Raw genomic sequence first — 25,396 nt, 5'->3', positions numbered from 1 at the left:
GGAAGGTTCTCCACTTTATAGCAGTAATTCCTTTTTCCCCCCCAAAAAAAAAAAAAAAAATACAATCATAAAACAGGCAGGGTCTTCATTCATGTGTACCATATGTCTCACTCCCGCCTTCTCCTCGTGTTCTTGCAAAAAATAAAATAATTATCTACATATACTTATGTTGAATCTTACCCTTTTTTTTAAAAGTATATTTAAAATTGACATTATTGTCATTTTTTTAATATTAATAAGCTAATTTTATTACATTCATTACGTGATAGAGAAATTGATTTTTTGGATAATCTAATTTAAATAAAAAAAATACAGGGAGCGGGGATCAAATTGTTGCCTACTTTAAACCTTGATAACTTGAAGACGACATTATCCAATAAAAAACCGGTTACCAAATAGGAAAGCTATTCTCGTCAGCTGACGATACATAGTTCAGTTAGCATCATGCCGTCATCATATGAGGAGATAAAGAGCTATAAGTGGAACGAGGAGCTTTCGAGGTCTGCCGTAGTCATGGCATTGGTTAATAATGGAGGTGAAATCTCCAATTCAACGATCGCTTCAACCTTAGGAGTGAATTTACGGACTGTTCAGCGTATCCGTAAGAAGCTAGAGGACACCTGGGATGTTGATGCGCCGACAGGAAGGTCAGGGACACCGACTTTGTCGACAAGGTGAAGAAGATGGTTGAGGATGACCCTACCAGGTCCATGAAGGCCATGGCGAGGGATCTGGGCTGCCATGAGAAAACAATAAGGGACTGTGTATCTGAGGATTTAAGTTGCAGGAGCTACAAGATGCAGGGTGGCCAGATCTTCACCCAGAAGGCAAAGGACAACAGGCTGATGAAGTCAACAAAATTGCTCAACAAGCTCAAGCACCCAAAGCAGCCCGGGATACTGTGGTTTTTCTCTGATGAAAAGAATTTCTGTCAAGATCAGAAGGTCAACAAGCAGAACAACAGGTGGATAGCCACCTGCACCAGCCATGTCAGGAAGGTAATGAAGACCAAGTTCCCTGCAATGGGCATGGTGTTCGGGGTGGTCAGCAGTGAAGGTCATGTTATGCCTCCCTACCTGTTTGAAACGGGTCTAAAGGTCAATACAGAGGTCTACCTGGATGTTATGGAGAAGGTGGTTCTGCCCTGGATCCAAAGGGGGGCCGTATACAGGCCCTGGGTGTGGCAACAGGACTCAGCACCCTGCCATGTGTCCAAAATATCCATGCAGTGGTTAACCGAGAACTGTTATGACGTCGTAACCAAGGATTTGTGGCCTCCTAACTCTCCTGACCTTAATCCTTTGGACTATTTTGTCTGGGGCTATGTCGGGAAACATACCAACAGACATTGCCATAGCAATAAGGCCAGCCTGATGGACTCCATCAAGGAGGTATTCGGCAATATGGACAATGAGGTGGTCAGAAGAGCCTACGGCCGGTTCAGAGGCCGTATTGAGGCCCTTATTGATGCCAACGGTGATTATATCGAATGAATGGCTACTCTATGCCTATATGCTCGTCATAGTTTTGATTTTCAATAAAAAAGTTAAAAAATTAATATTTTGTGTTGTTTTTGTAGAAAAATATTTTGGCGACAATTTGATCCCCGCTCCCTGTAATTATTGCTCCTAAAATTGTATTAGCTAAATCTCATATGAAGTCAAGTTCATTTTATATATATTATATAAAGTACTTGTCATTTCTTTTTTAATATGATTTGAGCTAAATGCTTCCATGATTTTATAGACGATTGATTCTCTTCTTTTTTTTAACTTTTTTTTTTTTGTTTAATATGATGTGTATGCTCGACTGTATTGTTATTTCTAAGGATGTAGTATTTTAAAATAGCTTACTCTCAACATAGATGTATATATACAGACAGACTTTAGATTTATCAATATAGATTACACTCCTTTAATAGGCTCTATCCAAGGTTAATAGACATACAAGCTTATACCATAACGCGTGTACGACTGATGTTTTAATATTGACGTCATAGTAGATGAGTGGTTGCGTGTTTTGTCAAAATCTGTTTTTCTTTCGCAGCAGTCGGTACGATACATTACGTTGAAAATTCTAGCAAAAGTGATGTCATAAACTGTTATTGGTTGCGTGTTTCGTCAAAATCCGCCTGTCTTGCCAAGCAGTCGGTACAATACATCAGATTGAAAATCCTAGCAAGCCCGATTACATGATGGTCTAACCTTGTATTTCTATTAATCTTGACTCTACCCACCGTTTTTGGAAGTGGGTGGGGGGGGCATCAATTATATTAAAAAGCAATATTTTTATTTCCTGCCCGTTACCTGTATTTTGTGTCACGAAACCAAACTTCACAAAAGAAATATATATTAGACCCGAAATCATGTTGTAATTAGCCAAATAAGTCAATCTTACCAACTATTATTTATCTTTTAAGTAAGTCCAAAGTATGATTGTCACATTATTACTCATTAATTTTTGAAATGAATAATAAATATTAAAATCCTATATAGTATTTTATTCGAAACTGTATCACAATATTACTTAGTATTATTTTATTACAGGCGTATTTGTATATGATAGCCAAAATTTCTTCATAGAAATAATAAAATGGCCAATATATATATATATAAGACGAGGGGTAAAAGAGAAAATGTATTCTTGTCCTATTGGAAATGGAGCATAATTAATGATGAAAATCATTTGTAGTTTCGACATGTTAAAAAAAAAAACCTAAAATCAATATGGTAAGCCTGAAAATTTGGAGAATTTTTTTGGAGGAGAGTAGCTAAGCTGTTATGACGTTTCTAATATATCGCCTACAATCAGCTATGACAAAGTAGGACGGGGAGAAGGAAATAAATACAGGTAAGAATTACTCTATTTTACTTTGAGTCCAACAAGGACTTAGAATTATAACTCCCCAACAAATCAGCAATGTTACTCTGTCTCTGTCTTTTGTGAGCATAAAAAAATTGAATATATTACGAAATTAAGTTCACTATTCAGGAGTTAAATAATAATGACAGGAACTAAGGAGAAGAAAATGTATTCTTCAGATTACCAATTCCAAAAGTTCCCATTATTTCCATCACAAATTATAAGTATATAATAACTTATTACTTTGTTTATTTATCAAAAAGAATATATGATGAAGTAGCCACGACGTATCAAGTGAAGCGAGGGAATCGATAGCTGACAACAAAATATATAGGTTATTTTTTTGTTCGTGAGTTAACACCATGTTCAACTCTAAATTAGTTGTAAATTATCAAAAGTAGGTAGGTCAATGCCCTGGCCTTAATGTTGTGCAGCCCCCAAATAATGAAGAACTGAAACATTATTTATCCCCAAATAAAATTATTTATAAAGGAACATTAATTTCCCCTACATAGATTGAATCAGCTCACATGAAATGACATAATAATCAAACACATTTCAGAAATTGGCATTAAATTTTAAAGAAAAAAAAGTATATTATCATATATTACTGACTTTTTTTTCTTCTTCTTACTCCAAATTTTGCTCAATCCAATAAAAAGTGTAAAAATATGTTTCTACTCAAAAAAGTTAAGTCAAAATGCTTGAAAACGTGATTTGATACAAAAAACAATTACAGTTTCGTCAAGTTGTAAAACTAAAATTAAATATGAAATAATTAATTAGGGTTTTTTTCTTTTGTTATTGACAAGTCAAATTATTTATATTTACAAAAATCATCAAACCAATTGTGATCATTCGGCAATCATGTACACATTTTTTTAATTAGCAAGTAAACTCTTTTTTGAAATTTTAAAATATGATGGTGGAACGAACACTTATAACTGTTAAAATGCTGTTCTTCTTTATTCAATATGTTTGTCATGGATTTTTCAATAATAAAGACAAATTGCTGGTGAATAGTTGAAAGTTAAGCGTTACATGTGCAAAGTTTTTAGCAAGATTTTTGATTAGAGAGAGATTAGTTCAAAAATTGTGCCACTACATGAAATGAACAACAGGGTGTTATTAGCAATGCTAGCTCAGAAAATAAATTAATAGATCGAATTAAGGCTAAGCAATAAAGAATTGTTCGTATCCAGTGGTAGTACATGGCATTGCCTGACTAACAGACAAATTTTGCTTTAATCATATAGAAGATAACTCCAAACAAATCCTCAGTGTTACTCTCTGTTCTTCAAAAATACACTCACACGTAATTACTCATTATGAGAGGTGGGATTTGTGTAAGAGGGCGAGGAGAAGACAGGAGCGATACATAAAATATTACAGAAATGTATTTTTGTATAATAGCATTAGTACAATTAAAATATTATAATTGTATTTAAATTCATATATATTTATTTTATTATGCACTTGTAAATCAATTCACACCAAAGATAGGCAAGAATTCTTCTTTTAGAGGAGATGTTAACAGCCCCACGATTGGTTAAATAATGAACAAAAAAGAAGGAAGAGCACACGCATTCACCGTTTTTCCTTTTTTAATCGCTATAGTTTGTTTTTTCTTTACATTAATCCCTTCTTGACTCATTTGTCAAGAATTGTTGATTAAGTACTTGCTAGTGTATTTCATATTTTTTTTAAATGAAAATTGAGGTCATAAGAAAAAATTAAATATCTAATTTTGACTTCATTTTTGGAATCCTACACTTCAAAATAGCAGGGTACCAAGAAAAAGATGCGTCGGGTAAAAAGATATTCAAGTAACGTGGAAAATTTTGGTCTGAAACAAGTATCTATATTTCGGAAACGATCCAGAATTATGTACTGAAATTTGGCACACTTAATCTACACATGAATTTATGCTTGTGTGCCAAAAATCATCTAAATCTGAGGAGGTCGGATGACATTTTTTATTTATTTTCGTTCATTTGACATGGAATGACCCTACAAATATGTCCAGTTGTGACCGAGATGGAGTTTTTCAGCTGACTCCTTAACATTTTCATCAAGTATCATGATGTAATTCTCATTTTTCATGATTCATTAGACCTTAACGAGGTGCCCTGTGCCACTGGAAGAGAAACATCCGCATAGCAATATGTTACCACCACTATGCTTGATGTTGGAGGCAGTACTTTTCGGGTTCTATGATTGGAAATTCTTCTTCCAGACATACTGAACATTCATATTGCAAATAACTCAATATTTGTCCCATCAGACCACAGGATGGTTGACCAAATACTAGGATCTTGCTTCAGATAGTCTCTAATCAACGTCAGACGAGCATGTACATTTTAAGCTTTCTCGTTTGTTTTTTTTATCTTGTTGGACTCGGAGTAGAATTGAGGATCGACTTCGTTTTAATTCCTGCCTATATTATTAATATATATACGGAGTAGGATTTGTGTTTATTTATCTCATGTGCAGTGTCCTGTCCTGCTTACAGGAGTCCTTGAAAGAACGAATTTGTTCATCCGTAACAGTTGCCATTATTTTTTAATTCCTGAGTAGTGAACATCTTTTCTAAATATATTCTGATTGAACGTTCGTGTGTGCCCATAAAGACGTAGCGTAACCCTGAGGATTTGTTGCAGAGTTACAATTGTAAGTCCTTGATGGACTTAAAGTAGAATTGGGGATTAAAATCGGAGTAATTCTAGCAAATGTCCTATTTTATATTCTTTTTTCCTTCCTCTCTTGTCACAGCTGATTGTAGTTGATCTAATAAAACGTCATGGGCATTATTCTTTCTCTCCTCCAATACATTCTTCAAATTGTTAGAGTTTCGGTTTATTTACGGTTCCTTTTTTTTTTTTAAACATGCCCATTCCACACAGGATTAACACCTTTGGCTCGTTGTATCAAAACATATACCTTTAATATTGTCTGCGACTCCCTAATTTTGAACGGTTTCAAAATTTGCACTAGCTTGCGCTCATTTGTACCAGATGAAAGCTCGTGAACACAAAGTAATTTGAAAATTCCTCTTCCGAAAATTATTTTTGGGAAACGATCGACCATATCTTGTTATGTTAGGTTGGATATCATTTTACCATCTCAATGGATTACACGAGGAATGTTACATAGGAGATTTTTTGTGGATTTTTTATCCATATTAAATTCTCTTAATACGAATAGTTCTTTTCTCATAAATATTTTCGCCCATACTCTTGACTGATTCTGCTAATATAAAAAAAGCTTTGCAATTAGACACTTTAGTGCGATCAAGAGCTGATGCAACTTATGGTGTAATTAAAGTCTTATAAAATTAGATTGAGTAGCTTTTCTTTTTTTAGTAAAATTTTTAATTAACATTTTTGTTAAAAATGAGTACTTATTTAACAAACAAATATACTAACTTATATCAATGGAGTACTTTTATTGACAAAAATCAAATTTTAAAAACAAGTGCCTCCATACAAATGATATGAACCATGAATTTAAAGAAGTGAAAATGCTTGCATAATCATGATGAAGGTTGACAATAACTTAATTCTTATTTTTAATAACTGGCTATTTAGCATTTGATACTTAATTGAGACTCGAAACACAGTTATTTTACCCTGATATCCTTAAATAAGTATAAGATAGGAAAGATAATTCACAAAAATTAGTCAAATTCTTATATTATATATCAATTAGTAATTAATTCTTCATTCCAAGCTTTTTTAATCTAGTTTAATACTTATTTGTGTAATCAAATATTGCAAGAAGTAGCTTCCATTTTAAAAATAATATATACAATTTACAAAATTATTTTATCATCTGATACTAATATGTTTATATATTTAGGGAATTATCATAAAAACATTCTTAAAGAAAAATCAAACAAAGAAGAAATAATCAATTTAGTTTTTTTAACGTCAAATATAATATAGGTAGAACTCAATATTTCAATCATCTAAGGCTTTGTATTTAAATTTCTGCTATAAATTGAAATACACAAGAATTTTAAATACAGCTCAGAAATTATGTTTGATTTGTGAGACTTAATTTGCCCCTTTCAAATAAAAAATTCGAATTACATCATCTTGACCATGAATTTTTGGTACTTTAGGATTGCGACATTATTAATCATAATAATTTGATACTATAAATTAACAATAATTTGTCGAAAAATACAAATTTAAACCAGATAGTCTACTTTTATGTTGAAAAGCCATATATGTATATATATATATATATATACACACGAGTATATATTATTGTTGGAACAAAACACAATGGACAGGTAATTGTTTGAAAAAGTCTTCTATTTACTCCTTTTCACAGCACAAATATTAATACTAAGTTGAAATTTTAGGCTGGAATGATTAATTATCATTAAAATCCAGAAATTGCATCAATCAACTTCCCACTCATGGCTTTAATTTCTTCATCATTCATATTTTCTGCTGCAAGAATTGCATTGGCTATACAAATTGTGTTCTTCACAGACTTAGAACGTACCCAAATCCGACCATTCATGCCTACAACTATTTCAAAAGCAATAGCCTTCCCTAAAGAAGAAATTAGAACAGAGTCTTTTAAAAGTAACTTTCGAACAAGTCTAAGAGGAATCGTAAAAACATAAGAATTGTCTCCTGAAAGCACTCCTAATCCAGCTTCCTTTCCATATGAATCAACACATACCAGTTCAGGCTCAGTATCAAGAGATGCAACAAGCAGTTTTGCATAAACAACATCACCCACTTTGACATCAGGTCTATTTTTCTTAGTGGCACCTTCGAAAGCCAGATATGATAACGTTGCTTGCTCACTTGCACCTACATCAACACGAAATATATCTCCTGCCTTCCGAGTTACAATCCCTATAACAGCCTCGCCTTTGTTGGGGAAATAACGCTTTTGATGGTTGTCGATCCAGTAGGAATTTTTTTTGTTTCTAATAACGCCACACTTAGTCGCAAATATCTGTTGTCCATGAAGTCGAAGACCAGGACCTGATTAAAATAAGTTTGAATGCTTACTAAAAGGATGTTGAGACTTAAAAGAGGCATAAATCTGATTTATATTCTTCGACATTAAGATTACTTATCCCTCTAATGCCAACTAGGTTAATGCCTGGATTTTTTTTAATTGGATTTATTGTACATTTCTAATGAGAAAAATGTTCTTGTATTTCTTTTCAATCGAGATTTTATTTGAAAATTAAATGTAATGAACTGAAAATCCTTGCTGATGTTAATAAAAAAATGAATGACTTTCTTCATTATAACACCACTAAAATTAAGTAAAATTTCAAAAATAAAAAAACACGACGGTGTTGCATATGCTCGATAAACCAATACATTTGAGAAACTTGGGGAGGATCATAAGTAAGACATTCACATTATTTTCTATTTCTATCGACTACTTATTAGCAATTGCGTCCATGAAGGCTTGGAACCAAAAAAAATATGTCCTACAGCTCAAAAAAAATATAATTTAACGTGTTACGTCTGGCGTTTTAATACTATACAATATGGACTCTCCAGAATTTAAAAGTAAGTTAATTAGCGTACTTGAATAATCAACTCTTAAACGATGCTAACCAGGTGAGTCAACCAATATTATTCCTTAATCTATAATTTAGCCATGAGGCAATTTGATATGAATGAGTCCAATCGGTTGAAATTGAGATCATATGACAAACATTCAAAACTGAACATTCGATCTAGCCCGATGAATGTGAATATATCAAGCCATAGTGAAGTATTATAAACAGCTCAACATCCTTAGAGTATGCATTGTTCTAACCAATCGTAACATTAGAATTATCTTCTTCGCGGATTTCTATTACATCCCCGGGGATAGCAACACTCCCAGGCTTCATATCGACCCTGTAACAGTAAAAAATACTTGCAATGGCAAAAGTCAAACAACGATTGATGTGGTGGAATAATATAATTTTATTGAAGTCTATCAATAATTATCATGTTAACTTGCGAAACAAAATAAAAATACAGGAATTTAAGCGGAGAGAATGCAGGCACCTCCAACGCTCTTGATCTTCTCTTCAGCCTTGCGAGAGAACAATCGAGCCTTGACAATAACGGGCTGATTGGGAAGGAGACCTTTACCAAGAACCTTAAAGTATCCGGCCTTGGTTACGTCAATAACTGGAGCCTTCTTCTTATCCTTGGCGTACTTCTCTCTGGTTTGTTCCGAAACAAGAGACCACAACTTGTCCAGATTCACAGATGGGCAATATTGGTTAATAGTATGGGCGTGAACGTGGAAATTCCTCATACCCACTTTACCGAAGTATCCAGGATGGTATTTGTCGAAGTTGATACGGTGATGATGTTGACCACCAGCGTTTCCTCTACCTCCGGGATGCTTACGGTGCTTGCCAATACGTCCGTGACCATGGCTTACGTGTCCCCGCAACTTTCTAGTCTTTTTCTTGTTAGTAGACATGCTGCAACACAAAGGGAAAAATCAGATGGAGTTTAATACAAGTAATAAAATCCACTCGGAATGGAATCAGAATCGCAAAATATCTCCAGCATCCTGGGTCCATAGTCTTCGAATGCCTTGTTGCAAGGCATAAGAGACTCATGGGTCCCATTACCGTGAAAAATTACAAGAAAAAAAAACAAATAAATACAGAGGATCAGGAGCCTTACCTTACGTTTACTCGATGCGGAAATCGAAAGGAAAAGGAAGGAGGATGTGACGTCAAAAGACGACATCTAGCGTTGCACGCATTGATAAACAAAACATAATCACTCAACCTCGACCCTCTTTAAATCCTTCCTTTTATTAAAAATTATTTAAAGTATGAAACCAGCTTGATGCTTGATTGAAGTAATTACTTACGTTCTTTTTATACTTTCCATTAATATTTTTAGCTAGATACATTATTTATTCATCTTTTTACTTTCAAAGTTATATTAAATTTGCCAATGTAAAGTTTTTATTAGTAAATAAGATATGTACCTATATACGGAGTGGGCAATAAAGGTAGCATTAACAAAAAATTTGTAAAATATAGAGGTTTTAAAGCCTGTAAAAAATTAGATTATAATTTATATATTATAAATATAATGCATTCTACCATTAAAAATATAATTGCCAAAAAAGCAATTTATTTTTATTGATATTTTAGATGGATACAAATTTATTTACCACACTATAATTACTTTTCAAATTTTATATCATTTTTGAGATAAATTCAAAAGTTTAATATAAATATTCGTTCTTTATATGCCATTTGTTCAAATATTCATATATTTGAACAAATAAGCTCTAAATTTAGATGATTAATTATTTATGTTAATGATATTATAATAGACAAAACTGGACATATCATTTAGCATTTGAGACGGTAATATTTGATTAAATAAATTTGTGTAAAGATGATGCAATAGTGAAGGGATTAAGTGTTAATTACCATTAGTATTTAAAATTCAAACTTTGAACCCCGGAGTTGATATGTATAATATGATGTTTTCTCTTTGTTAGCACATACAGATGTGAATCTACAAACTTGTTTTTCTATAAAAAGTTATAATAAGAGACATAAATAGTTAGGATTGCAAATACATATATTTATATATTACAAAATCATGTCAAGACCTTGACTGTTTTAAGTGTAATGTAAATTTCACTACTTCATATAATAATTGGAGGTATTTTCAGAGATTATAAAATTAATAAATGAATATCTTTTTAAAGAAATAAATCCATGATAGATTTTTACTTCTGCCAACGAAGTTAGTTAGTTATTTACCAGGATTACGGCAAAAATTACGGATTGATTTTGATCAAACTTAGTAAGAAGATTATATATAGTCTAAGTAAGAGGCCATTTAATTTTTGAGAGGTCAAGGTAGTAGAAAATGTATAATAAACCAAAACTTTGGAACAAATTGATGTACATAATTAAACTCAATTTGATTTTATGCGGAGATTTTGCTCTCTACCGAGTGTTTATTCTAGTTTATTTGATAAAATCTAATTTTGCAGGGAAAAAGTTATATTTTTAAGTAACATTATCTTTGTAATAATACAGTCAGTTTTTCATTATTTTTGCTGTAAGTTATATTTTTTGAATTACACAAGTCCAAAAAATTTTACTTTTGCAAATATCTTATGAATTCTACATTCAGTTCTAAAAGCAGTTGAAGCGCTTATCACGAATGTGTTATGACCTGTTTCGTATCAAATCTGGTTCTTGAAAAATTTTAAGTTGTTTGTTGCAAGATTATAATACACCAACATCTCCAAGTAATCCCATTTTTTATGGGGGTGTACTAGCAAATAGTCAACATTATCATCATATTTTTCCCCATTTCAATTCCAATTTCATGATGTGAAGCATCGTAACAAAAAAATCGAGACAATTGAATGAAGATACTTCTAACTTGATTATCCATTTCAAGAGATGTTCGAATTCGGATTCCGAATTTCAAGAGGGAACATGAGAGGAGAATTCATCCGAGGAAAACTAACAGATCTCATAAGAGAGTAGAGTGGACTCCTTCCTTGAGAATGAGATACCAGGATCGAAAAAATAAAGTGTTCCATTTACGATGAGTAGATAATTTTAATATTTCAAAATGGGATCACTTAAAAAATACAAAAAGCTACAAAAATCCTTGAAGATTAATATTTTTGAATAGATATTTTTTTTAAATTATACATGGAATATTTTTCTATGATATAGGCTATGATACTTCCCGTTACTCGGTATAATGAATAAATTATAAGAAAAGCGTCGTTTTTCATCATTTTTCAGCCTAAAAATGGAAATAAATCGAGTTCAAAACAAGACACTGAATCAATAAAAAAATTTAATTTTGAAGCACTCATAAATAAAATCCTTTGTACAAATTCCCCATCCTATTGTTTCCCTGTGTATGGTCACAGTAAGAGGCAATTAAATTTTAAGGGTCAAGGTAGCACAAAACGTTAAAAATACATCATTGACAACAACTTTGGAACATATTGAGGTGCAGGGCTCAAATTAGTGGTATTGTGTAGGTTTAATCAGGATGTTTTATATAGCAAAACATTCAAGGTTAAGGTCAAAGTCACACAAAAGGTCAAAAACACATTCCTTTTGAACAAATTAAGATACATAACTAAAATCATCTCTTTGTTGGTACAATATATAATATATATAACAACATTAAAGTATGAATTCGATAAATATTAAATTTAATTAAAATCAACTGGTTCAACATCTCACAATTTTCACTTTGACAATGTTATTTCATTTGGGAAAAATGACCAAAGGCGGAGTTTTGCACTTTACCGAGTGCCCATTCTAGTTTTGAAATAGATTCAAATCCTTCTCTATTAATCAAACAATAAAGACATCAGGGGTATCCGCAGGATTATATATATATATATTTTTTTTAAGGAGGGGCTAGATTCTTGGATTTAAAAAAAAATAAAAATCCAAAATTATATTTTTTTTGGAAAAAAATTGAAAAATTAAAATAAAGAATTTTTAATATTAATCGGCTTGATAAAAAATTTATAGTTATACCCAAAAAATTTAATTTTGGGAAAAATATTTCAAAAATCCATAGCTATTCTAAAAATAAATTTCTTTGGAAAAACATTTCTAAAATCCACAGCTACTCGCAAATAAATTTCTAATATGAAATTTTTTAAGAAAAAATTCAAAAATCTATTTCCATAAATAGAAAATTAAATTTTTTTGGAAAAAAAATTGGAAAATTTTATAAAATTTCAAATATGAAATTATGTAGTAAAAAGCAAAAATTCTTAATTTGGGGGAGGGCTAAAGCCCCTACATCCCACTCTCTACAGACGCCCCTAGACATGTGTAATTATGTTGTCTTAAAATTTAGCGAGTGTAAGTCAAGCCAGCTCCGAGTAATTGACCCAAAAAACAAAATGTGTTGAAACTGCATGTTTTGTTTTTTTCTTTTTTAGAGGGGGAAGGCTAGCTGAGAATATTATTCTTGGAATTGAACAAAACTGGTACTAGATACACAAGTTCGGTCGCACCTATTAATGTCTGATGGAGCATTCAATCGAATGAACGTCAAATGATTAGATTAATTTTATGAATATTCGAAATAGTATCTCATTATTCATTGCATATGATTACTTCACATTGTCCTATTTCATGGGATCACGTTGTACAAAAAAAGACTCTCTTCAAGGATAGGTAGATTTTTTATGAACAGAAATAATTGATGTATACATATTACAAAACTAATCATTAAAATAAGTTTATTTGTTCTTATGTGGCTTAAAGACGGGTTTTTAAAACGTAGTGATTTAATTAAAAATAATGACCTTTCAGTTTTCTAACAAAAGTCGACTTAATTTTAATAGGATTTGCTTTCTTATTTTTTATCAATATGGAGTAGAATATTGAAAGAGTCATGACCTTTATTGATAAGGAACATTTTTATATGGAACAGAAAATGAATGAGACAATAATATAATATTCATTCATTTATGATTTATCTACATAGTTCGAGCCGTTATCCGAAAATCCATGCAATGGAAATTATTTATTTTCCTTGTAGGTAGATAAAAAAAATTAATATTTGAAATATTATTGAAATTAACCATTGGATGTGGAAAACACGGTTTAGGACACTTTTGCCGAAAATAATGATATATTATCTAATGACAAACACATCTTGATAATTATAGAGCCAGAAACAACTTTGGGGTAGATTCAGACTTGACCAGGTATATGAGAGCTGCAACACATTCGATCCAAATGATTGATTCATTCCCATTGTCCAATGTCCATTGATCAATTTTTTTCTATGTCAATTACTAAGACACGATGACTGAGGGCAAAGGTTTATGCTTATGAAAATACAGAAGAAAGATTGGGATTTATCATAAATCCTACTTATTATGCTGACTTCCATCAAAATAGAAAATTAGTCGTAGATGCATTCAAAATAGATTAATGTTGGATTCAAGTATTTTAAGAAAATTGTTGTTTTTAGTAAAGTTCTAGTGATACTCGAATCTAACACTTTATTAAATTGAAGATTTCATTTTTAGGAGTTTTCTTAAAATCTATAATGTAACTTTATTTTTTTCCTCATTATGGATAATTAGTTAATCAATATCAGTTCAGTTCATCTAAAGACAAGGATAAGTGATACTCCTTGTGTCTGAAAAATAATCCCACCTATACTAATTCAGTTTCGTTATCCTTCTTTAAATAAAAAACAAAAATTATTAAGTAATGTCTAGAAGTAAAATTAAATACATATTATATATGCCTACAGCCTACTAGTGTTGGATCGGTTTAAAAAAACTAAAAAGACTGGAGTCCTATCAGTCCGGTCCTAACAAAATTTTTCAGTCCTATGAACGATCCTTATCGGTTTTTTATGGTAATTAAAACAGCCGAAATGACATAGTTACTAAGTCATTTTGGCTGTTTACATAATATCTTTCAAAGAGACTGAAAGATACCTTAATTTTAAAGTAGAAAGTGTGTGGCTGAAACCTATTATTATAAGTTCTAGCTATCGATCATTATTTTCTCTGTTTTTTTATTATTCAGTCCTAGTTAGGGGTGAAGAAAATATAAAGATAGAACCGTTAAATGGTAAAAAAGATGGGACCGATAAAAAAAGACTGAAAGGGTAAAAAAGAAAAAGTCTGATTAGAAAATCGGTCCTAGGACCGATCCAACACTACTGCCTACGTAACTTGTCTTATATACACTTGAATAAAAGACAAACATCAAAAATATTTTGATTGTCTTGTCAAACATAAAATTTCTTAGCATGTGGTCCATGATTGTTCTAAAAAGTCAAAAAGACTTGAATTACCTTTATGGCCTCTTCTAAGTCTTCAAACGAAAATAGAGAGGTTAAATTGTTATGTGACATATGAATCACAATTATTTTGCATTTTCCCGTTGAAAGTAAATCATGTTCCCGATTTAGTCACATATGAATAATAGATGTGGGTATACCTATCAGTGTTGAATTCGAGTCCATATTGTTAAGAGTCCAGACTCGAGTAATACAGGACTAAACAAATAAAATAAAGTACAAATATATTAATTTTAATTGCAAACGAGTTAATAAATAATGACTATAGATATTTCATTAATTAGACCGTGGTCGCCCCGGACAATGAGTAAAAATAGGAACTTGAGAATCACAATTATTTTTTTTATTATCCTTCAACCTGGACTGACAAAAAGAAAGGAAAATGTGAAAAAACATATGGTAGCTACCCTTCTGTGTTTTTCATGTTGCTAAATGTTTTCTAACTATTATCGAGATAATAGTTATTAATTATTTTAAACAATGAATAGATAATTTTATCAAAATAAGTATCAATGACAGAGTATGAAATGTTAGGAATTCTAAAAGACGGCCCTTGATTGATATAAATTATTATAAAAATCCCAACTCTATGTAATACCTTTATTGAGTTCACAATACGTAAGTCCACTTCTTTAAATCATGCAATAATTAAGAGTCAACTTCTGAAAATTGATTAAAAAAGCTGAAAGGAAAATACACTACATCTTTGTAGAAGCGAGCCATGATACATGTATAAATAGTTCATTTGATTGAATACCTAAGTTGGACCAATGGGCAATGTTACTAGAACAAGGTTAGGCAACAAGAAAATGGCTGGGCAAGCACTGCAGATTTATTAAATAAATCTTTCTCTTTCTGGTGACGTCATTGGGACAGTGAGAGTAAATTTAGCGGGAAAAAATATCATAGTTAAAATGAGGGATATTTAAAAGCAACCATGGGCCCAAGGCCAAATGATATCTGAGTTCATACGGATGGTGAGTCCGAGTCCTCATATTACTGAGTCCAGAATCGAGCACCATAGCTCTGATACTGGCAATATTGAATAGATCATTATTCATCTAAGTATGCGAGCTCCCTCTTGTAGTACGTGGAGGAGCGTCATAAATAGCTATGTTAAGCCTCCGTAATTTTTGTATATTTAGTTGGATTATAACTAGCGCGCATTTTTCAGCGTGGAAGGATACCATTTTACAATTTGAGTGTAGAAATTACAACTTGGATATAATGACTTGTACATCCTCATACGCTTAAAAATAATCGCATTTTCACATCTCTACTTGCTTATAAAAAGGATGCCATTCTTGTAAAGAGAAAAACTCAGTTTAGATACTAGAAAAAGAAAAAAACGGTTGTTGCATTTGATTTATCTTCTTCTATTGTTTATTTAATAGATCGTAGTGCTGTAAACATCTACCTTTAAAGTAAACATTCTCGCATCTCTTTACTGTAAATTGTTTTAAAAATGCATAATAAAATTTCCATATTTCTAATTTATAATAATACATATATTATAATGCTCGCCCGCAGGAAAGGGGTCTAAAAATTAAGAAGAAATAACATTGACCATTGCAATGTGAGTTCCGCTCCTTCAGGCATAGACCATCATAATTCATAAGTATCAGTGATTAGGTATAATAATTCATAAGTTCCCACTTTCTTCTCACGCTCTTACAAAAATGGCATCCCTACATAAATAAGCATGGATGTCATTTTTGTATTGAAAAAATTAGCGAGACTTATGTTATTACTAAATGGTATTTGATGACATGTTTCAGGACAGTCTCCTATGTCAATTCTTCTTCCACGGTTGTAAGAAAAAACAGTTCAACTTCCTAGCCCCTTGCTAAAAGACAAATACTAGCATGATTGCATCATCTCTGCACTCCGTTAAACATTTACTTACAATTGTTATCCTAATAATCAAAAAGTGTACATTAAATAATCCTCTCAGATCGGAAATAGTATATTTTACAAACAATTACAATTTGAAAGAACACCTTAGTACACGATGAGAATAGTAAATAATGCAGCTTGATTCAATTCTTTATTTAAAAGGATAAAGTCCCTTCCTAGAAAGCAAATATATACTTATATTTCGATAGAAATATTAATAAAGTAATTGACTTTTCAGAGATAAATAGATAGGTAATTTTGAGTTAAACCGATGTACTGCAAATGTTTTGAATGAAATGTATACAGCGTATATTTAATTAATATTCTAAGAAAATATAGAATAGGGTCATGAATGACCTTATTTTGATTTACAAAAAAAAAGAGGTAATATTTGTACATTTTTTGGAAATCAAAATGCCGGTCAGTCTCGGTTTGAGGGACGGAGGGGGACAATATGCTAATATTTTGAAATTATTCAAGTTTATCATGAATAAATTACTCTACTAAGCCAGTGGCTAAATGGTAAATATTGCCACACCTTGAATATTTTTTTTCTTAATTGATTATTTTATATATTCAAGAGAATTTTTGGTCTTTTTTAATAATAAAAAATTGTACCTTGCTTTTTATTTCTTTTACAGAAATTTTCAACATAGCAACCCCTGGAATATGCCGCCCCTTGTCATATTAGAACAAGGGCATCCGCAGAGTTATATTTGAAAGGAGGGAACTTGGTTTTTCGATATATATATTTTTTTAAATACAACCATTAAATTTTTCGGAAAAAAAAAAATACTAAATTTTTGAAAGAAAAAAAAATCAAATATAATTTTTTGGAAAATTTTTCTAAAATCCACAGTTGTTCTAACAAAATTAAATTTTGAATATAAAATTTTTTGGAGAAAAATTTCAAAAATCTATAATATTCATTTTTGAAAAAAATTGAAAAATTAAATTAAATTTTCTAGTAAAAAGCAAAAATTCCTTATTATTTTTGGAGGGGGGCGGGTTTACAGCCCCTCCAGCCCATTCCCTGCAGACGCTCCTGTAGTATGAGGGGAGGTTACCCTCCATGAACTTAACCAAAAAAAAAATCAGATATTTCATGAAACTATAAAATATCTCCCGACACTCCGGACAAGATGTAAAAAGGGGATATGCCCGGAGAAAAAAAGATGGTTAGTCACCCTTTTATAGGATATATACAGTTTTCAAAAAAAGAACGGCTGAAATTTAAATATTAAGAATGAGGCAAAATTTTAAAAACGTGCTTAAAATATTCCTTTTTATTATGAGTTAAAAAATATATAGCTACATTTAATAATATTTGGATACATTTTAAAGATATTATGGAGTTAGTCATTAGTCAAATATGTGTGCTATTATTATTCATTTATTCTCATAACAACAAGTTTTTTAGGGTTTGTATTTTCACCTATTATCATCAAAAAAGATTGTTAATTTTTCCTAAAAAATTTGACAAAATATTCCTAAAATTCCCTACAAATTGAATGTCAATGGACAAATGTACTAAATATAGAAATGAACAAGGTGTCCTAAACTTTCTATTCTTTATAAAGACATCGATACTATTTTAAGAACTTGGTAACAAGTTACGACAAAAATATTTCAATCCACCATTACAAAGCATGTACTTTATCCTGAAAACTGAATCATATGTATTGGTGTTAGTTTTTTTCTTGGAAATGCAAAAGTTGAACTCATTTAATTGAACTACAAAGAGTTTGTTCATAAACATAGAACATCAGTTCTTTGTTGACTAGAATGACTCAATCCTAATATCAATGATACATTTGACAAATCAATAGAAAGTAAATTTGCATCTACTTTGTTTATTGTAGCTTGTAGCTTTCAATAAATATTAGTTTTAATAGCTCAGAAATACATGTAATATGATTATAAAGTTATTAGTTAGTTATATAACATAAAAGCATCTTAATTTCAATTTTGGATAACAATTAATAGATTTTCAAAAGTACATTTATACTAAAAATATAGACAACAGTATTTTTATCGAGAAAGTTTAACGACACTCAGTTAGCAAAATATTTCATATAAAAAATTGTTGAATTGTTCTCATACCAAAAACAAAATAAAAACAAAAAAATGAAGATGTAGAAATTCTGAATGAACCTTTACTGTTTATATAATTAAATTATGCTATCCAAATTATAAGACAAACAACGTGAATGGGGAGCAGGAGGAGGACAAAGCAAAGTTTAGTTCTTTGTAGCATTATTGCTTTTTTATTATGAAAAAGCATCTAGTGGGAATAAAATGAAGAAACTTTCATTTCAGTCATTGTATAGTACATTCCTTCCTTTGAGGTGAAACAACAGTGATCATAAGTGAAACATCATTAATATGCTTAGAATTTTGTCCTAACAAATTAAATTAATCCATGAAATAAACTATGAAAAAGGACACAGAAAAAGATCGAGGGTGTAGGCCATGGACTATAGTTATAAGTAGCTTTGTTGTTCAAGTTATCATACACGGTATCATTTGGACGGTTGGGATATGGAACTCGGTGTTTATTCATGAATTCCACTCTACTGCCGCTAAAACATCTTTAATTGGATCGCTCCTCAATTCTATGACTTATCTTGGTGGCCTCATATCCAGCTTATTGATCTTTAAATATTCATGCAGAACAATCATATGCATTGGTGGTGCATTGGCCTGTTTTGGACTTTCTATGAGCTCTCTTGTACCTTGTATTGAATTTCTTTACCTCACATTTAGTATTATTACCGGATTGGGATTGGGTTTTGCATTTACACCCTCAGTTGTTATCATTTGCGATTATTTTGAGGAGAAAAGATCCATTGCACTTGGGATTGCATCATCCGGAGCAGGATTTGGAAGTTTCATTTTTTCTTACATTAACAAGTATATTTTCATATCCTAATTATCTCAAATTATGCTGTTGTCCCTTTATGTAAAACTCATAATAATAAACCTAATATTTTATCAAAATATTACTCTTTGATAGAGCGTTGCTCGATACACTGACATGGAGATCAGCGATAGTTGCGAATGCATGTTTTGTAGTATGCATAATGGTTGCAGGCCTAGTTATGAGGCCATTTCCAATTAGAAACAAGGAAAACATCCCTTCTGATTCAACAAAGTATGAAAAAGGAAGTAAGCAATTAGGTGTATAATTAATTAATTATGCAACAATAACTATCGTAATTATTTTTTTAAGTGTGTCTCAATAGCTTTATGAATGAGTCGAAACAAGCATTGTCACTCTTTAAGATCCCATCTTATTCTGCCTTGTGTGTTAACAACTTCATGATGCTTTTTGGATACACCATGATAATAGTTCATAATGTTGAATTTTATAAGACTATACATTTCCTAGATATTTCACATGTACCCTTACTTGTGAGCGTATTTGGAATATCCAATCTTTTTGGAAGAATCGGCTTCGGGATCATCTGCTACTATGCCAAAGGTTCTGTGATTGCTATATATTGCGCTTGTAATTTGCTACAAGGATTGTCAGTTTTTGTAATGCCAATTGCTGACAGCTTCTACAGTAAGGCATTTAGAGCCAATGTATTATTTAAGACTAATGTTGCGTAGCTTTATTACTTTGTAGCGGGATTTTTGGATTCCACAGCGCTTGTATGGGGCCATTGATACCAGAAGTTACGATTAAAATAGTAGGTCCGAATAATATAAGCATTGGTTACGGATTTCTTCTGGTTTTTGAAGGTATAGGAGCCATGATAAGTCCACCATTGGCTGGTAAGTTTGACTATTTTTAATGTAGTATATATTTGTCTTATTGTATTCATTTCAGGAGGAATTTATGATAAGACCTTTCGATACGATATATCCTTTTATATGGGTGGATCATTCTTGATTGGAGCTGGATTGATATTAGGAGCTACACACAACATGACTGAAGTATATGAAAGAAGACGGAAGTATAATAAAGATAAGCCTCCTCCAAAAGATCCCATAGAAACAATTTAGTTTTATTATTTTAATTTTTGTTATATTTGTTTTTTGTTGGTTATTTCTTACAATAAGAATAAAATATATTTTATTTTCTCGAACGTAAAATGATTATAAATAATTGATTGGTTGAGCACTAATAAGCAAGGAATGAAAAAATTGATTATTTATTACTTCCATTTTCGTTGGCTTTTTAGATGAATAAACATTAATTAAATTAGGTAAAAAAAGCAGAGAAAATGTATGTTCGAAATTATAAACTTGGAAATATTTACTAGGTATATAAACTTAGCCTAAACATTTCTTAATAATGTGAGAATAACGAAGTTATTCAATAATTTCTAGAGTTAGAATGCCAAATCAAATAGTACAGAATACAAATAAATATACTAATAATAGCTATAAAAAAGAAACAGTATGAATATTGAAATTATTACTAATAATAATTATAGATAAATGAAACTTTATTGCCCAGTTAGTTTATTAATGGGAGTGAATTGCCATTGAGTTTTTTGAAGACCCTCCAGAGATTTTCTTAAATTTTTCAACCTCTTGACATGTTCCTCCTTTTGCATAGCTCTAAGAGACTTCTCAACATCATCAGGAAAGAAATGACGAGCCATAATCAACTCTAAATTGGAATTGTCTAAGCTGGATCCCTTTGCTCCATCTTCAATTTGTCCAGGAGAGCTGAATACGGGACGGATCGGAATATGTTTATCTCCTCCAGAACTACTTGAACATCCTGGGGTTTGAGAAGATGAAGGCGACGACATTGGCACTGCTAATACTATGATGCAACGTAAATATATTTGAACGAAACGAAGAAACTCAACTCCGGTACTCTAGTGGAAAATAATATTTATTTTATTTATTTGTATCTTTGTTAATAACAAGTTGTTATGTGTGTATAAAAAAGTGACATCTAGAGGCAAATATGAGTACTCCTTTAAAAATTGTCATTTGTTAAAAAAAGTAGCAAGGACTTTAAAATGGATTGAATCCATTTAATTATTCGTGGTCCATTTATCAACTTAAATCATTCTAGTTTCTAGCTATGCATTATATACATATTTTAATATCAAGGTTCAATTTTGTCGTTCTAGCTATACACGTTACCTTGACTAACTAAATGAAGATAATTATGATACACAAATACTCCATTATTGTTATTGTATATCTCGTAGTTTTCTATGGCTAAATACACATTAAATTATCATTAGAACAAACAATGCATGATGTATTAATGAAGACCCTTCGCATTCTTCACAAAACTATGTTACTATCTGTCTTCAGCAATGATAAGATACTTTAAAGTTGTCCATCTTAAAAGTAGAGGTACATATAATTAAAAAATAAACTCCAAAAAGTGATAAAATTAGCCAATAAATGGAGCTAATGACATTATTATATTAATGTTCCGTCCGATGAATTGCTGGATTTTGCAGTATACTTTCGAAACATTATAATAATACGAAGTACGCAAGATTATATTTAATTATTATATCAGTGAAATTCGACCTTTAGGATTTGTTTTATTTAATAAAGAATGACTTTATACTATTACTTCAATATAATTCCTACTCTTGCCGCGGTTGGTGCTATGAAATATATATAATACATTTTAAATAAATATTGCGTAAGCAAATACGTGTAGAATATGTACTTGGATATTAATATTGTGACGACGATACTACTTAGTTTTATTCAGCATATGTGTTTCAAAACATCAATGTTTTCAAATCTCAAAATCTAAGCATGTAGTTATATATATATAATATTAGTTTATATCCCTTTTTTTTGTTTGTGTTATCATAAAGTCAATATAGTTTTTTAAAAAACATAATTTTCAAATGATAGTTTGTACTAATAGTATCAGGTATATTCAGTATTTAATTCCTAACACAGAAGAATCATCTCAAGATATTTGTTGTACATGGCATAAAAAAGAAAAAGAACACATTACTTTCTCCAATAAAATCCGCGTATAAAGTGTGGATAATAATGACCAATAATATATCATACGAAGTCATCGATACTCCAAGTCAATTACCAGGATGGCTTGGTGCAGCCTTTGGATCCAGTCTTGTTGGATTGGCTGGAATGCTTCCCTGTTTATTTTTGTCTGATGTCAAAACACGTCCCCTAATGTATCGTTTTTTACTCAGTTTTGCCGTTGGCGGTCTTCTTGGAGATACTTTCCTGCAAATATTACCAGAGTCTTATAGTCGTTGTGGAAATAACCAATCCCAAGTTGGACTTGGAATACTTCTGGGTCTCTTTGTTTGTTTATTTATTGAAACTTTCTCACATAGTCCACAAGGATCTGGGTACTCTAATCTGTTAGCAAATTCTGTCGATAACTTAAATCATGGACTTTCTATTGGTAAATCCAACTCTTTTTATTTTAGTAATTAAAAAGGAATTAAAAAGGATTACTTTTATATATAGACTTTATTTTTAGGAAGTGCATTCAGTGTTTCAACCAAGGTTGGAATATTGACAACTGTTTGCATACTCTTACACGAAATACCCCATGAAATAGGAGATTTTGCTCTACTTCTGGAATCGGGATTTACTTCCACTCAAGCAGCAAAAGCACAATTTGGTACAGCTGCCGTAGGTGTTTGTGGTGCAATATTAGCTCTTGGAGCAGATTCAATAGAGAGTCTCTCTCTTTATGGATTTTACCCTTTACTGCAGGTGGTTTTTTAAATATTGCATTAGTTTCGTCATTGCCTGGAATACTCGCTTCATCTAAGTCAAAAGAGGATTCAGTCATAACCGCCTTTGGGATTCTATCAGGTGTTTACATTATATATATAATGTCAATGATATTGTGATGATCTATATATACAGAAATGAACCCTTAATCTTTAATAGAAACCATTTTGAAAATATAATTGTTGATTCATGTTTGAAAAACTTGGATATATTTAACTTTCTTCCATTTTCAACTTTTAGAGTGCAAACCTATTTATAGTTTCATTTTTGTTATTTTTTATTGTCTATATACTAGACACAATTTTAGAGGGAAGGGTTTAAAACTTTTTAAGCAAGTAAAAAAACCCTATTCCCATATTTATGTTACAATCAATATATTTATATTTTTCTATGTTAAAGCCGAAATTGATATTTTATATATATATATATGTATGTATATACAACCATTTGATCATATAGCATAAATTATTTAATTAGGAATAAATATACGTACATTTTTAAACAAAAATAATTTTTTGAAAGTAGTAGTCAATTCCTTCAATTACAAATAAGTAATCACATAACATTGTCGTCATTCTTAAAAATATTTATTGCTAAGAAAACTTGGGGAATCATTTGATTTATCTGTTAATTAAGCGGAAATAGAAATTTCAAAACTGAACAAAATATCACACTATATAATATAAATTAACATTTTATGAACCTGACTTGGTTATTTATGTCCTTTAAATTCAGAAACATCGAAGTGGGTCAGAAATTGAGTTTCCAGAAAAACTCGTTGGTGAAAGTTTATATTGATGATGTCCAGAGCTTGTTATTTTGATGCATGAAGACTTTAAAAGAAAGATTTACAGTACTTGGGATGATGATTATGCGATAATTGAATAGTCCATGGACTTATTAATGATTTATTTTTCGACTATTTTTAATCAAAATTACAAATATATGTAATCTTAATGGATCAAAAATAAATGAGAGTGTCAATGTATAGCTGTTAAATAGAATGAGCAATATTGTAATTAAATAATGCATTTTAAGGGGAATAAATTGTAACTTATACTATTTGCTTAGATAAGTTGTAACTTGTACATACATCCCAACTTGTACACAACATCCATAGATATCTAATAGTTATATCATTCAAAGTTATTCCTCACCAATGATTTGATAAAATTAACAATTATTATTACTGGCAGAAATTAAATGTATTTATCCCCTCAATATATTTTAGTAATTACAAGTGTTACGGGTTAGAGCATCTTACCCGAGCTGATACCAAGACGTTACGGGATAAAACCAAGAGGATTTATTTATTTTTACTTTCAGGATTTGAAATCGAGATGAAACCTTTAAAAATTGATCTCGAGAACCAGATCAATTGTAATTTTTAGCAACAGTTATAACTTATGTGTCTATATTTTTTAAACATAAGATTGCGTCTCATATTTGATTAATTACTTAATTTTGTTCACAAGTTCCGCGTATATTCGTTAGCTACTATAATTATTTCCTTTTAACTGGAGAATTCAAATCTTCAAATAATAGACAAGTACATTTTTTGTACTTGTTAAGAATGTTACTGTCATGTATTATGATATATTATGTCCAGTAGATTTGAACGGGATCTCTACTCGATTTTATCACGTTACTTACTTAAATTACTTTAAAAATAGTATATTGATAGTTTATAGTGTATTATACACTTTATATAATAGAATGTGATATTATTACAGAGAGAGGGAAGATTCGTGACTCGACTTGGAATCTTAAGTCATTTTATATTTTAAAGTATATTTTATTTTCTGGGGAATTGAGCTCGATAAAAAAATATGTATACCTATATGACGAGTGTTTCCAACCTTTGATATCAAGAGACCATAAAACATTTAATCTTCTACTATGGAGACAACATAGATAAATAAATGTTGCATGGCGACGAGTTTGAATAATTAACCTTTTTACTTATCGGATATCACACACTACTATAGTTATATTCTCAAGATTTAGATACATATTTTGAGATCCACTTTCATAACAGTGTCACAAACAGTCACCTTGGACATAGACAAAAT

General features: G+C 30.9%; 3 protein-coding genes across 4 annotated transcripts; 2 read left to right on the top strand and 1 right to left on the bottom strand.

Annotated features, from left to right (window-relative positions):
• Positions 1-7,163: 7,163 nt before the first annotated feature.
• On the bottom strand, positions 7,164-9,571 carry RpL27A (ribosomal protein L27A). 2 transcript variants are annotated; one of them, XM_040707669.2, is made up of 3 exons: positions 9,540-9,571; positions 8,668-9,331; positions 7,164-7,871 (listed from the first exon to the last, which is right to left on the bottom strand). In XM_040707669.2, exons 2-3 carry the CDS (start codon positions 8,741-8,743, stop codon positions 7,252-7,254), a joined length of 696 nt encoding a protein of 231 aa, XP_040563603.2. In that variant the 5' UTR covers positions 8,744-9,331; positions 9,540-9,571; the 3' UTR covers positions 7,164-7,251. The 2 variants fall into 2 exon arrangements, with proteins under 2 accessions (XP_040563603.2, XP_040563604.1); XM_040707670.2 differs by lacking the exon at positions 7,164-7,871 and having other exon boundaries at positions 8,800-9,331; positions 9,545-9,570.
• Positions 9,572-18,893: 9,322 nt separating this feature from the next.
• On the top strand, positions 18,894-20,708 carry LOC121113806 (monocarboxylate transporter 14). The gene is made up of 5 exons (XM_040707671.2): positions 18,894-19,520; positions 19,624-19,775; positions 19,840-20,175; positions 20,223-20,387; positions 20,443-20,708. The coding sequence occupies exons 1-5, from the start codon at positions 19,042-19,044 to the stop codon at positions 20,616-20,618; spliced, it is 1,308 nt and encodes a 435-aa protein (XP_040563605.1). The 5' UTR covers positions 18,894-19,041; the 3' UTR covers positions 20,619-20,708.
• A 1,748-nt stretch (positions 20,709-22,456) lies between these two features.
• Positions 22,457-23,525, top strand: Zip99C (Zinc transporter Zip99C). The gene is given in 3 exon segments (XM_040707672.2): positions 22,457-22,986; positions 23,065-23,277; positions 23,280-23,525. Coding segments are annotated over 3 exon segments (759 nt in total). The 5' UTR covers positions 22,457-22,604; the 3' UTR covers positions 23,444-23,525.
• Positions 23,526-25,396: the final 1,871 nt, after the last annotated feature.

The sequence above is a fragment of the Lepeophtheirus salmonis genome, chromosome 2, assembly GCF_016086655.4.
Source record: "Lepeophtheirus salmonis chromosome 2, UVic_Lsal_1.4, whole genome shotgun sequence".
NCBI classification, from domain to species: domain Eukaryota; kingdom Metazoa; phylum Arthropoda; class Copepoda; order Siphonostomatoida; family Caligidae; genus Lepeophtheirus; species Lepeophtheirus salmonis.
Note: the sequence above shows the minus strand (reverse complement) of the source record. Positions and strands in the feature narration are given on the sequence as shown.

Excerpts from the sequence above, each read along its gene's own strand:
- RpL27A (XM_040707669.2), bottom strand. The coding sequence starts at position 8,743 with ATGAAGCCTGGGAGTGTTGCTATCCCCGGGGATGTAATAGAAATCCGC. Across the intron at positions 7,872-8,667 it reads TAATTCTAATGTTACGATTG|GTCCTGGTCTTCGACTTCAT; the intron begins GTTAGAACAATG and ends TATTTTAATCAG.
- LOC121113806 (XM_040707671.2), top strand. The coding sequence starts at position 19,042 with ATGAAAAAGGACACAGAAAAAGATCGAGGGTGTAGGCCATGGACTATA. Across the intron at positions 19,776-19,839 it reads AACAAAGTATGAAAAAGGAA|TGTGTCTCAATAGCTTTATG; the intron begins GTAAGCAATTAG and ends TATTTTTTTAAG. Across the intron at positions 20,388-20,442 it reads GATAAGTCCACCATTGGCTG|GAGGAATTTATGATAAGACC; the intron begins GTAAGTTTGACT and ends TATTCATTTCAG.